The sequence below is a fragment of the Mesoplodon densirostris genome, chromosome 9 (assembly GCF_025265405.1).
Source record: "Mesoplodon densirostris isolate mMesDen1 chromosome 9, mMesDen1 primary haplotype, whole genome shotgun sequence".
Lineage (NCBI taxonomy): Eukaryota > Metazoa > Chordata > Mammalia > Artiodactyla > Ziphiidae > Mesoplodon > Mesoplodon densirostris.
Genome location: NC_082669.1, coordinates 44110375 through 44123883, shown reverse-complemented (window position 1 = coordinate 44123883; position 13509 = coordinate 44110375). Strand labels below are relative to the sequence as shown.

Genomic DNA, 13509 nt, shown 5'->3' with positions numbered 1-13509 from the left:
AAGTTGAGAAAGTTGAACATATTATACTACTAATAATTAGAAAAAACAGAATTGGGCCTCAGTCCGTCCAACTCTACAGCCTATTTCTATTACACTATACTAAGTCTGGGCCATAAATTTTCACTAAGTCTCAAATTTAGACTGCAAACTTAAGTTTAGTATCTATGATGTCATTTACAGGATTTTACTCAGTAATTTTTAAAAAAACAAATATGTTCCAAAGATTACAATAGATCTTTTGCTATCCTGTGTTTATTTTGGTGAAAGAGAAGTGAACCCAGAATTCTTCATCCTAAGATTATTCACTTTAAGGGGTGTGAAAATCTTGCCTGGCTGTTTGTGCTAAAAAAATAAACCACTTCTAAAAAATTAAAACAAAAATTGGGTGAAATGAGCCAAGTCTGTTTGGGGTTTTTTTGCTTTAAGTCACATAGCTCCTAGACTCCTACAAGATTCTTAGGCTTTTTTTTTTTTTTTTTTTGTCATGCCACGGCATGTGGGATCCTAGTTCCCTGACCAGGGATCGAACCTGCACCCCCTGCACTGGAAGCGCGGAGCCCCAACCACTGGACTGTCAGGGAAGTCCCTCTTAGGCATTTTTAGGTAAAGGAATGAAATTAAATATGCAGCTAAGGTCCATCCATTCATATCCATACTCTAATGACATTATTGCATTCTTCTCCAAATAGCTCATATTACATTATGATAAATGACTACCTAGTAAAAGAAATTCCAGAACAGTCTCACGATCTATAATAATATAAACTTCCTAAAACAAATTAGCATAATGTCTTATGTCATCTTTCCCATTTTAATTAACTTGACATTTAAATATTGAATATAATTCCATCAAAATCCAGCAAATGAATATGTGCTATAGCGTTTGCCCCTTTTATCCATTCTCAGAAGTATTTCAATACTTACCCCATGTTCCTTGGCAGCTGTGACAACTTTAAGGAGGACATCTTCCTCAACAAATGGTCTCACAGCATCATGGATAATCACTACTTCTGGCTTTGAGAGTCTACAGTTGGGCTGATCCTCTGCCAGTGCTTTTAGTCCATTGAAAATTGACCTGTGGCGTGTCACTCCAGATTCAACCAGAGAGATGCCTTTATGCTGGTACCTCTGAATAATACACTTCATTGCTTCCATGTTCTCTCCAGTTACTGCCACAACAATGTCCTTTATCCAAGATACTCTATAAGGAAAGTATGCACACATTTCATATCAATTGATTCTTAAACAACTAAAGTTAAGCTAGTAACAAAACTGAGTTACTAATTACTACTAATATATCTTCATAGGGACATTAAAAACGGAAAGCTATTAACTAAGTCAATGTTATGCATTTTTAATCATGTCTAGTAAAGGGGTTGATTAAGAATTTGAATTTTTCATACTATAGAAACATGAATATAAATAAGTAGTATTTTTCAATACATAGTGTGAAAGTACCTACATTACAAAGCATAGATGAGGTATAGATATGTATCACAGATCTCTTAATTTAAATTTAAATAATGAGCATATTCATCAGTAGACCGAGAGAAAAAATTTAAGATTATGCATTTAAATTGCTTTTTTTCCCCAAATAATTCTCTCCATTAAATAGGAACAACCCAAAGCACTTTTGAATTCCACAAGTTCTGTCTCTTTCAAGAAATCCACTGATTTGGCAACAAAGCTGGATAGCTGAACTAAACTTTGCCTACATCAAGGTGAAATGTTTTAGCTTAAATAGGGAAATTATGCTAATTAAGTTTGTATAAGTATAAATCAGGCTCAAATAAAAGAGAAAACTCATATTTTAATGAAATATAAAATTAAAGGAATCCATCTGTTGAGTCAGATACAAAACAAAGCAATTCTTCTGTTCTGAAACACTTTCTTAGACCTACTGACATACAAATGCTAACAGTCCACAGCGCTGAGTGGCAGTGGCTGCAGTAAAGTTGAGCAGAATTCTCTTGAAGACCAGTGTTAACAGAGGCTAACAGGATTATACACTCAAAGGTCCTCAGCTGACGGGCCCAAGCCAGGAAAACTGCCTCTGGCCCATGATATCAACTCTGATTAAAGGCCACTTTAAATTTTTTATTTTATTTTATTTTATTTATTTATTTATTTTGCATTACACGGGCCTCTCACTGTTGTGGCCTCTCCCGTTGCAGAGCACAGGCTCCGGATGCGCAGGCTCAGCGGCCATGGCTCAAGGGGCCCAGCCGCTCCGCGGCATGTGGGATCCTCCCAGACCGGGGCACGAACCCGCGTCCCCTGCATCGGCAGGCAGACTCTCAACCACTGCGCCACCAGGGAGGCCCTCACTTTAAAATTTAATGGCATTCTTAGCCTCTGAGATGCTACATGTTCATGCTAGACAGTTAAGTCTTGTACTCACTTTTAAAGAGATGAAAGAAGGGTCTGAAAATTACTGAATAATGAAATTAACTAGCGATAAATGAAAAACACTGGGTTGCTTCACTCAACAATTAACCATCTCCTACCTTCTGCCATTGAGCAAACCCTTCCTATAACCCAAAACCCCATTCTGCCTGTGGCTACAACAGCACTACACTGATGCACACAACCAAAACTTCAGGGCACACAATCCTTTCATTTTAAGTCCATTCCTCTAACAAATATTTATTGAGCACTGAATAAATGATCAGAATTGAGTATACAATGGAAATAGTTACTGCTTTCATAGAGCTTACAGGTAAAAAAAGAACACCAACAACTGCAAGCTGCAATAAAGTGCTGTGAAGGAGAGGTCCAGGCTCCAGGATTGCATGCAGCACAATATTTGACCAGCACAGAGAAGGCCAAGATAATGCTCCCTAAAGAAGCAGAGTTTTCTCTTCAAGTGGCAAGAGGCAGGAAAATAGGCAAAAGGATTTGGAGGGAGAGAGAGAGGGATGGTTTAAGCAGAGGCCGTAGCAAGGTTCTGAGAAACTAGGATGAAATGGAGGAGAGTTCTTTAAGCACAGAGACGAGCCCATGAAGAGGCTGGAGGACCAGACAAGTGATGGGCTGGGCTAGGCCATGGAGACCTCCAAGGCCATATTAGGGGTTCTAGTCTTTAATCTTAAAAAATAGGAATCTAGAGAAAAGCTTTATGCAGGACATTTACACTCAAATTAATACTCACCTCCCCCAGTATTCTATGCTGTTCAATGACATAATGGGAACTGTGGTAGGCAGAATAATAACCCCCAAATGATGTCCATCACCTAATTCCCAAAACCTGTGAATATGTAAACCTACTTATCAAAAGAATTTTCTATATGTAATTAAGTTAAGGATCTTGAGTTGGAGATCATCCTGGGCTATCTGGGTGGGTCCAATATAATCACAAGAGTCCTTAACAGTGAAAGAAAAGCAAGTGAGTGAGGGAGAAGATGTGGTAACAAATGCAGCACTCATTATGACACAGGACCATAAGTCCCAGAATGCAGGTGACCTCCAGAACCTGAGAGAGTAAATGGATTGCCATCTGTCAAGTAAATGGATTGTCCCAAGAGCCTCCAAAAGGAACACAGCACTGCTAACACCTTTATTTTAGCCTAGTGAAACCGATTTTTTGACTTCTGACATCGAAAAGTTTAAGAATGTATGTTGCTTTAAGCCACTTAGTTCCACGGAAATGTTTACAGGAGTGATTGCAGCTTCTAATTTTAGAGCATAAACTTTACTCTGGTGCAAGATGGAGAATAGATTGGGTAGAGAAAGCATGCGGATAGACCAGGTAGGAAGCTGCTGCTGAAGTCCGAGCAAGACAATGATGGTAGCCTGTCTATCAGATGGTGCTTGTGGATGAGATTTAAGAGATGGTAATCTTCCTGAGTTGGAGGTAATAATCCTCCTGAGTCAGTAAGAAAAACTGGCAAAATAAATAATTTATCACTTAATATGAAATAGCTAACATCAATTAACTTAGTAAGTCTTAAGCATTAGTCATGTTTTAACTCATGTAATCCTCACACTCTATACTATCTCATGTGGGAAACATCAGAAGGATCTGATACACAAATACATCGTACTTTATCTTCCTATACTGCCATCTGATGCCAAAAAATACTTTAAAATATTTTTACCATTTTTCATCAAAATACAACATTCCATCCTCTAGAATGTAAGCTCCATGATAGCAAGGAAATAGCAGTTTTGCCCATTGCTTTACGCCTAGTAGGTACTCGATAATTACTTGTTTTATCAATAAATGATTTGTCTGTCTCATCTACCAGGATCTTACAACATAGCATAGTTTGAAGGATTATGAAAACAGAAAGCTCTGCTCATCAACCTGAAGAGAGAATGAAAATCAATGAAAATGACTTCCCTCTGCAATATATTGTTTGCTGATTGTTTTGTTTCAATGAGTTTGACTCTTTACTCTGATTTCTAGATTCTAAGGCTCCAAGGATGACTGGGATTACTTATGTTTTGTCAGACACCTTGGGGGAATTTTAATCGTAAGCAAAGCAAAGCAACACCACTCACAGAATACCAGACCAGAAAATATGTAGTTATGTGAATAGGCAATGAGGAGGATTCTGGAATATGACTAAGTGTAGGTTGCTTTGTAATCCATCCATCCCCCACTTCTATCACTGCAAATTTAACACTGCTAGAACTTACTCTATTTACATAGTTTAAAACTTATACTGTGCTTAACCAAGTCTTTATCAAGTGACAGTTCCTCAGTGCCCGCTAGATGTAAGGTTTCCCAAGGTTCTGTCTCCCCTGGCACAGCTGTGACCCAGGCAGCCATCTCTCCCATTATTTCTGCAATGGCCTCTTAGCTCGTCTCCTCCTCCTCACTTAATCAACACAATCCACTCTTACCATTTCTAGATGACTTCGCTCAAATGTAAACCTTAGGCCATCCCCTGCTGGCTCTTGAGCAGGACACTTCAAGACCTGATCTCAGCCTTCTTCTCCCTGCACCACATGGTCTCTGCCACGCCCCTCTTTCTCTGACCGCCACATTGTCTCACATCCAGGTCTCCGCTTATGCTGCTTCCTCTGCCTCTCAACATTATCCCCCATCCTCATCATTCCTCCACCCCCACCCACACCTGGCTGAGTCCTACTATTCCTAGCTGTCAGTTCAGATGTGGCTTCCTCCAGCAAGCCTTCCTTGACAGTCTGGGTGCGGCATCTCTGCTCTCAGCTCCCAGAGTACTCTTACCGCTAGGGTCTCATCAAGCATTGTACTCTTTCAATTTTACCTCCCTCACTAGGCTGCCAACTCACAGTAAGCAAAGACTATATCCCAGGACTTGGCACATACTATGCTTTCAGTAATATTAATAGTAGCAATAGCAACTAAGATGTATTAATTGTTGGCTAAGTGCCATGTACTGTTTGGAGCATGTCTGTAATATTTCACTTAATAGTCACATCGGCTCCGAAAGAAATCCCTATTATCTCCATTTCACAGATGGCACAGAGGCAGTGATCTGCCCACGATTATACAGCTAGGAAATGAAGGGACCTGGGTATACCCCAGTATGACTTTGGAGCTCACACTATAAACCTCTGTAAAAGCACTAACACTGAGGTCAAAAAATCCATGAGAGAAAAAAAAAAAAATCACGTCTGGATCGTCATGTCCCCAGCAATTCATTTATTTTGAACAATAATGCTGCATTTCTGGTCAAAAAATGGTCAAGTTTATTTCTTACAATTTAAGAATAAGTATTCCTTCATTTATGTGTTCATTTAGTCATTCAGAAAACATCCAGTAAGCATCTGTCATTTGCCAGACATTATACTAGTCACTGGTAATCCAATAACAAACACCAGCAGAATTCTTGACCTCACAGACTATGTATCAAGAAGTATCTGTTAAATGAATCAATGAATAGATAAGAGGAAGCTTAAACAATTAGTAATAAAACGTGCTCGAGTTTATAGAAAAGTTTAAAAGTAATCAAATCTATTTAGTTTATTAATAGGACATCACACTAAGTTTGTTTTTTTAAATAGAGAAGTTTTAAGTACATGTTCAACTATATCAGTGGACAGGATTTTTTTCTAAGGCAAGAGCTTAACGTGTGCCCTAAGCTATCACCTTTTACTTTCCATAGTCTATTCTATCAGGAAAAAAAAAGCTAAAAGCAACTTTTAAAGACATGTTGCTTTTTTGACCAAAATTACATGAAATTAAATGTTAATTTAAAATATAGAATAATGAAGATGGAGAAAGATAGGACATTGCTTGACAGTAGTCATTCAAACATCTGAGTTAATGAACTCTCAAAAGTCAATCCCAATTTTACTGGAATGCCTTAAAATATCTATAAAATGATTACCTATGTTCCAACAAACAGAAAGCAGTCCAAAAAAGTAGATATAGATTAGACAGATATACTCGTGGCCTAAGACTTCTGAAACAATTTTATGAGGCTCTAAATAGAAAAATGTTTTAAACAAGTGTTTCTCAAACTGCAGATTTCAGGACCCATTAGAGTATCATCAAATCAATTTTGTAAGTTAAGATTAACAGTTTTGAGTCAATAAAATTAATACAATAGTAAAATTCGAACGCATACCAAGTAGTAAGGACAGATTGTTTTCATGAAATTCTCTTCCAAATATGTTGGATGTAGTTAAGTATGTGTCACTGAGTCATGAGCAAAATCTAATTCTTATAACAGGTCACAATAAAAAAGTTCGGAAAGCTGTTTTACACAACTCTTAAGGGATAATGGGCTTGTTATGCTATTTTGTTCAGCAACCAAGCATACATCCAGCACTTGCAAGCCTTTATAAGTACTGTTTGTGTTTCAAAGGATTTATTCACATACTTTTCTAGTTATAGAATTAAAAGCCTTTTACAGTATTAAAATTTAATATGTAGAATCATGGCACTAAGAAAGGCCTTAAGTACCTCACACAGTGCCTAGTGATCAAATATTTGCTGAATAAATGAATCTGGTCGACCTCCTTAGCCGAAGGCAAGGCCACACTGAACCCCCTGTAGCTGGATTTTATCAAGTGCTGAGTATTTTCTTCCTAGCACATTCCATAGGCAAATACAAACCTAACCTCAAGCTCCATTACACCTACCGACATTTTGAGGAAAAAATACAGTATCTCAGATGTAATCTTCTCCCAGAATATTTTAAGATTTATTATATTTAAATATATTTCTATTCATATGTGTATTATATTTTAAAAATAAATATTACTTACAGGTATATTGTGCTCAGACAGTTCAACCAGATCAGTTGAAAGTAGATTTAAACAAATGTTTTTAAAAAACAGATGCAGGGACTTCCCTGGTGGTCCAGCGGTTAAGACTCCACACTCCCAATGCAGGGGGCCCGGGTTCGATCCCTAGTCAGGAAACTAGATCCCGCACACCACAAGTACAGATCTGGCACAGCCAAATAAATAAATATTTAACATAAATAAAAACAGATGGAAAAATCAGGCCCTGTTAACACTCCTTAAGTGCTCTCACCCAGGCTGCAGAAGTTTGGCTCCAAGGGACGGTGACGGCTGCGGCGCACTGACAGGACAGTTGTCATGGAAATTAGGCCTCGGGATTGTCCTGTGGCCATAATTCATTGATTCCTCCTTCTCCATAAACACCCTGATATTTTAGAAGGAAAATACCAAACTGGTGTGAAGGGGCTGGCTCCTGACCGCCTTGACAATGTCAAGGCTCTTTAATATGGCCCATAAAGGCTCCCCCTGGTCAAGCCCAGACTACCAGTCTTGGTCTTCTCTCTTGTCTCACAGTAGCCACAGGGGGGCCAATGGGAACTGAAATCTCCAATCCTCTGACCTGTGCAAAACACAGTCCCACTCTATTTCTTTTTTTTTTTTTTTTTTTTTTTTTTTTTGCGGTATGCGGGCCTCTCACTGTTGTGGCCTCTCCCGTTGCGGAGCACAGGTTCCGGATGCGCAGGCCCAGCGGCCATAGCTCACGGGCCCAGCCGCTCCGCGGCATATGGGATCCTCCCGGACCGGGGCACGAACCCGTATCCCCTGCATCGGCAGGCGGACTCTCAACCACTGCGCCACCAGGGAGGCCCCCACTCTATTTCTTCTACAATACAGGCCTCTTCCTTTCCTTGACTCAGACTTAACCCTCAGACTTAACCCTTTTATTAATGAAGCATCCAGACAAAATGTTTAAGTCAAATTCATATATCTGAGCAATCACTCAAAAGCATCCTAAATTCATCTCTTTTTCTGAATCCTTAGTATAATTAATCACTAAAAATTGCCAATTCCTATCTTCTAAATATTTCTCCTGTCTTCCCTACTCTATTCCTACTTTCAGCTTAATTCAAGCAATCAGTATTGCTCATTTGGATTAACATTTATGCTTTCTATTCTCTTGTTCTAACAGAATTTGCAGTGGTTTTCAGAAACACAGTAAGACAGAACAATTTTTTTAAGTACACAAAAAATATTAAAAGAAAACTTTCAGAAGATCAAATAAGCCAGAAGTTAATCCACTGAAAAACACCATGGAGTCTTTAACAGTTACTAAAAATGGACTTTCATCGATTTTCCAAGTAATAAGAAAGCCACCCAGTCTCAATCACAAAATCCATGGTTTCCAGAACATACAAATTGACAAAATGAATTTTTCATCTGGATTTATCAGACTCGAGGAGCCTAACTCACATTAACCAAACTAAAAAGGCTCTGAAACATGAATTTGAATGCCAACTATTAATATACAACGATACACGTTACGATCACAACGTCCGCAAAGTTCTTTACCAATGCAACAGCATATTTTCTTCCTACAAAAGATTTCTATGGGAAGCCAATTTATAATAACAGGTTTTGATGAGCATGAAACCTTATCAAGAAACATCTTAAGCAGTGTCCTCAAGAACTCAAGAAACCTCATGAGCTATGGAGAGGGCTGTGCCTGACTTCGTTCAAATCTACTGTCAGGGAAATTCCCACCTAGTCCACAGCCACCAGGGGTCTGAATAAGCATGACCAAAGTGTGCCTCTCTGACTTGCTTTCACTGTAGTTGTCATTTGAGTCTATTTAGCTATTCCAGGTTAACCAGCTCTCCTTAATAACACTTACTTTCCCTAGATATTTGAAGCCAGAAATTAGACTGCCAGCAGGAATTTTTACTTCCTATTTCAGACCTGGGAATACATTTTTTTTTAACCTGTAAAATTTAGATATCAGTTAATCAACTGCGAGTAGATCTTACAACCGAACTGTCAGAGCTTTATGCCCCTGCCAGTAATACCACTGCCACATGATTTCTTAGAACAACGCTTCCTTTTGCAAACTCAGGTCACAACTCTTTATGAGAAGGATTAATACCCTTGACCTCAGTTCCTTGTTAACAAAATAAGAAAAATCAAAGTTCTCTTCAAGTTATAATCTGTGGTTCAATTTATATTTTAATTCCCCTTAAAAGGCCAAAATGAAACTTTAAAACTCTTAGAAATGTTTTCAGTCAACTTCTGAAGAACTTTGTTCTTACTACAACCTACAAATTAGTTACACTTGATCCTTTTAGTATAACGCCTGTAATGAAGATCTGAACAAGGTGCATAATCTCAATATACTTTGTGAACATATAAACATATATATTCTTCTACACATATAAAAGCTAATTGTAATATATACACACACATACAACTAGTTCAGATGGACTTTGAGCCTCCATTGATCCAGTGAAAGCCTTTAGCCAACATGTTTAAGATTTGAGGGTTCGGGCTTCCCTGGTGGTGCAGTGGTTGAGAGTCCGCCTGCCGATGCAGGGGACACGGGTTCGTGCCCTGGTCCAGGAAGATCCCACATGCCGCAGAGCGGCTGGGCCCGTGAGCCATGGCCACTGAGCCTGCGCGTCCGGAGCCTGTGCTCCGCAACGGGAGAGGCCACATCAGTGAGAGGCCCGCGTACCGCAAAAAAAAAAAAAAAAAAAAAAAAGATTTGTGGGTTCAGAGATTCTTTTAAATCTCATTTCATCTGATAATTAGTTTAAGAAATTTCAACGGCACACAAGTAAACCGTGGCTAAACTAGAAAAATGTGGATTTTTCCAATTTCAACTGAAGCAGAAAAACAATATGAAGTCCCAGACAATTCACAAGACAAACCTCTCAATGTCTCCTCCAACTTCTCAGTTATGCAAAGACAGGTGCTTTAATGAGTAGCACGTTTGAAAAGTAAAGTACTTCCTTGAGTCTACCTTAAGTGCTAAGGATCTCATTCGAAAATGACAATGTGGCTCTTAATTTCTCTATGGCCATGGAGCACTTCACTCTGCCATTGGCTGTGCTGGTTCTGAGCCTGAGGCTAAGCCCTCAGTGTTCTGACAGGGATCTGGGAGCCTGTTTTTTTTTTCTGTAGACAGTTGTTCTCTGTCTACCCTACCTTAATTGGTACTTTTAACTCCTGAGCCTTTCCAAGGTTCTATGACTGCAATCAACTTGCTTCCTTCACAGCTCTTCTACCTCAAGGCTTTAACAGGCTTGAGCCTGTTAAAACTGACTGGTTACCACTTCTCCACCTCCTTTCTTCTAGAGCTTTATTGTTCTCTTATCTGCCCCACCTCCTTTTGCTTTCATGTTTCCTTTGTATGGCTATACATTTTTACTTGCTTTGGGTAGGTAAGTCAATGAGTAGAAATAAATGTTTACATGGCATTAACTGAAAACCAAACTAGTCATTTTTTTTGCATTTCCCTATCCCATTTTGGGGCCAAACTTCAGGGGTAACCTCCTTCTAAATCCTCTTTAGTTCTTTACATTGACCCTCAGTTCCAAAAGACAGGAACTTCCATAATTTATCTTTCAGGATGAAATGACCTAGGCCGTTTAGCACCACACTCTAGGAGAACTATCAGCAGTCTACTGAGCTCATCTTTTACCAATAGAAGGGCTTTCATTTGGCAAATGGCTAAGAAGCACCCATATATACATCCCTGTGATACAAGGATTCCAAGGATTTCCTGAGACACACTCCAAAATAACCATATTCCATAAATTCTTCAGGCATTCTAATAGTTTACAAAGAATGATCCCGGAAGTATTTCAAAACGGAGGTTTTGATTAGTTACTACTGCTATTAGGATTTTATTACTGGTGTGATCAAATTAAGTAAAAACAGAAGTGTTCCATCTTATTTTACATCAACAAGGCCTTTCGAGAACATTCTTGTACTTTAAAACTGATATTTTTTAATATCCACCTATCTCCTGCTGCCTCAGAAGAGGCAAAACTGCAAATACAGAAGTTTTGTGGCGTTTTTCTCCATACGAAGGAAACTCAACGTAGAAACGTCTGCACTCCCTTACATCTAAATGCTTAATAGATAAAGATCCTGCTAGCCGAGCTCTATTGTGTCCCCTAATATTACCTGCATAAATGAGCTACGTTGTCACAATATCTGTGACACTGGAATATTGGAGGAGCATGAATCAACTACTCAGAGAAATGGAAAACTACAGAAGCGGAAGAAGCACCTAGAAGGCTTTCAATGTTTGTATGAGTTTCACATGTAACCACCAGCCTCCGAATCAAAGGTGATTATGGGTCTTCACACTTCCACTTACTTTCTGAATAGTGTCATCTGGAAAAATTACCATATGCAAAGCAACTGGGGCCCTTGGCTTCTGGGGTGTGTGAAAGCGTGGGAGGTAGGGGTCTGTTTTCCGGATAACATGCTACTGTCCTTTGACTAGAACCTCATTAGCTTCGTCTTCATTAAAGCCGCCTAAAGCAAATGGTTCATGTCAATCCACGTGAAAACATATTCCCACAGCTCCACACTGGCTTCTATAAATTTAAACACCATAACAACACCTATGTGGACCTTTGTACTCCCCCCGCTTCCCATCCCTCCAGCCATTACACACGGCTAAAAACAAGCTAAAATAACATACCCTTCCTTTTCACCTCCTTCGATCCTCACTACTACTCCCCTGGTCCTCCTTATCCCATTCCTTTTCCCTCCATTTCCCCAGCTAGTCCGTTTTCGAAGATACAGCATGTAGTTAGCGCCCTTAAATCCGTTTCCACCACGGAAAGGTTTGGATTAAATCCTGCTTCTCGGTCCACCTTCAGTACCTAGTAATTAGCACAGTATGTCTCATATCAGATCCTCAGTTAATATTTGTTAATAGTTGATAAAAAGAATGACCAAAGGCCCATAAAACTATATTGGCAAGTAAAATCTAGTTTGCAACTAGATTTAAATCTAATTTGCAACTCATCACCCACGCATGCGCGAAGATAGCCGCTGAGAGTGAAGAATGAGCGTGAGACAGAATATGGGACAGGGACAGGGAGACTCCTAAACCAGCTTCCCATTAGTCCCCACAGGCCCCGGGGTTGGAACTAAACGTCCCCCGCGCTAACCCAGTCAGTCTTGAGGGCAGCTCCACAGGCCGGCGGCTGGAGCAGTAAAGGGCTCCGTGGGGAAGCCCCAGTCCCGGCGGGGCAGCCCCAGGCTCCGCGCCCGTCTGTTAAAGGGCCAGAGCTCCCCTTCCGTGAAGGGCTAGCGGGAATGGAGCCCGAACTGGAATGACCGAGCGGGTGGAGTCCGGCCCCGCCATCCGCCGAGAGCGGGTGCCAGCGCGAGCACAGCTACTGGAGCAGGTGCCGCTCGCGGGTTGCCCTGGGCTTGAGGGCGGGGAGCAGGGGGCCGGGGACCGCAAGGCGCGCTTGACGCCGCATTACCTCTCCAGGGCCTGCAGGGTGTAGCTGATGAGCGGCCTCTCCAGGATGGGGCAGAACTGCTTCGGGGTGGGGACGCCCATCCTCTCCCCGCTACCCCCCGCCGGCAAAACGGCAGCCACGGCCGGCGCGCTGCACCCGGCTTCGGCCCCGGCCCCGCTCAGCAAGGAGGCCGAGGCCGCCAGGTCGGCGCCGCGCAAGCCGCGCAGGCGAGGCCCGGCCCCCGCGGGCCCAGAGCCGCCAGGCGGCCATGACTCCATGGCGGCGGGCGGCGGGGCGGGCTCTCCTCGCCCCAGGCCACTGCGCCTGGGCTCTGCTCCTGCCCTAGGCTGGGGTCGCAGCGGGGAGGGCGGGCGAGGGCAAAGAGCGCACACAGGCAGCGCCCACCCGAGCCGCGCGGGCCAGGCCGTTGTACGGCCCCGGGGGACGATCCAGCTGCCGGTCTTCCCTCCCGGCGCGTCTTCGGCCTCTGTCCCGAGCCCAGCGCCCCGGAAGGGCTGGGTTTCCCGGCTCTCGGCTTCTTCTCTGGCAGGCCCAGCAGTCGCCGCAGGTGGAAGTGTCAGCCCTCCTTATATATGCCTAAGGGTCTCCTTAAACCTTAACAGCTGTGCGCAGGCAGTAGGGGTCAGGACTCCCTCCCATTCCTCTCCCCTTGAAGAGATTTGGATGCGAGCCACGAGATGGGACAGAAAAATGTGCACCTTAGTTATCTGGCTTTCATTCGCTCATGAAGCATCCTGGTTCCATCTCGGGTAAAGACAGGTGGATGGGCAAATGTTATTATGAAATATCAGTAAGCCAAACTGCAGCCGTTCCCAAATTTGTC

At 41.7% G+C, this 13509-nt stretch overlaps 1 protein-coding gene across 2 annotated transcripts in view; it reads right to left on the bottom strand.

Moving 5' to 3' along the window:
* CRPPA (CDP-L-ribitol pyrophosphorylase A) overlaps positions 1-13270 on the bottom strand; it is a 310026-nt gene extending 296756 nt beyond the window's left edge. The window contains exons 1-2 of one of the 2 annotated variants that reach the window (XM_060108033.1): positions 12687-13270; positions 925-1201 (exon numbers count right to left, since the gene is read on the bottom strand). In XM_060108033.1, coding sequence (XP_059964016.1) covers positions 925-1201; positions 12687-12943 — 534 coding nt within the window. In that variant the 5' untranslated portion in view covers positions 12944-13270. The remainder of the gene's footprint in view (positions 1-924; positions 1202-12686) is intronic. The other variant, XM_060108032.1, reaches the window with a different exon arrangement.
* Positions 13271-13509: the final 239 nt, after the last annotated feature.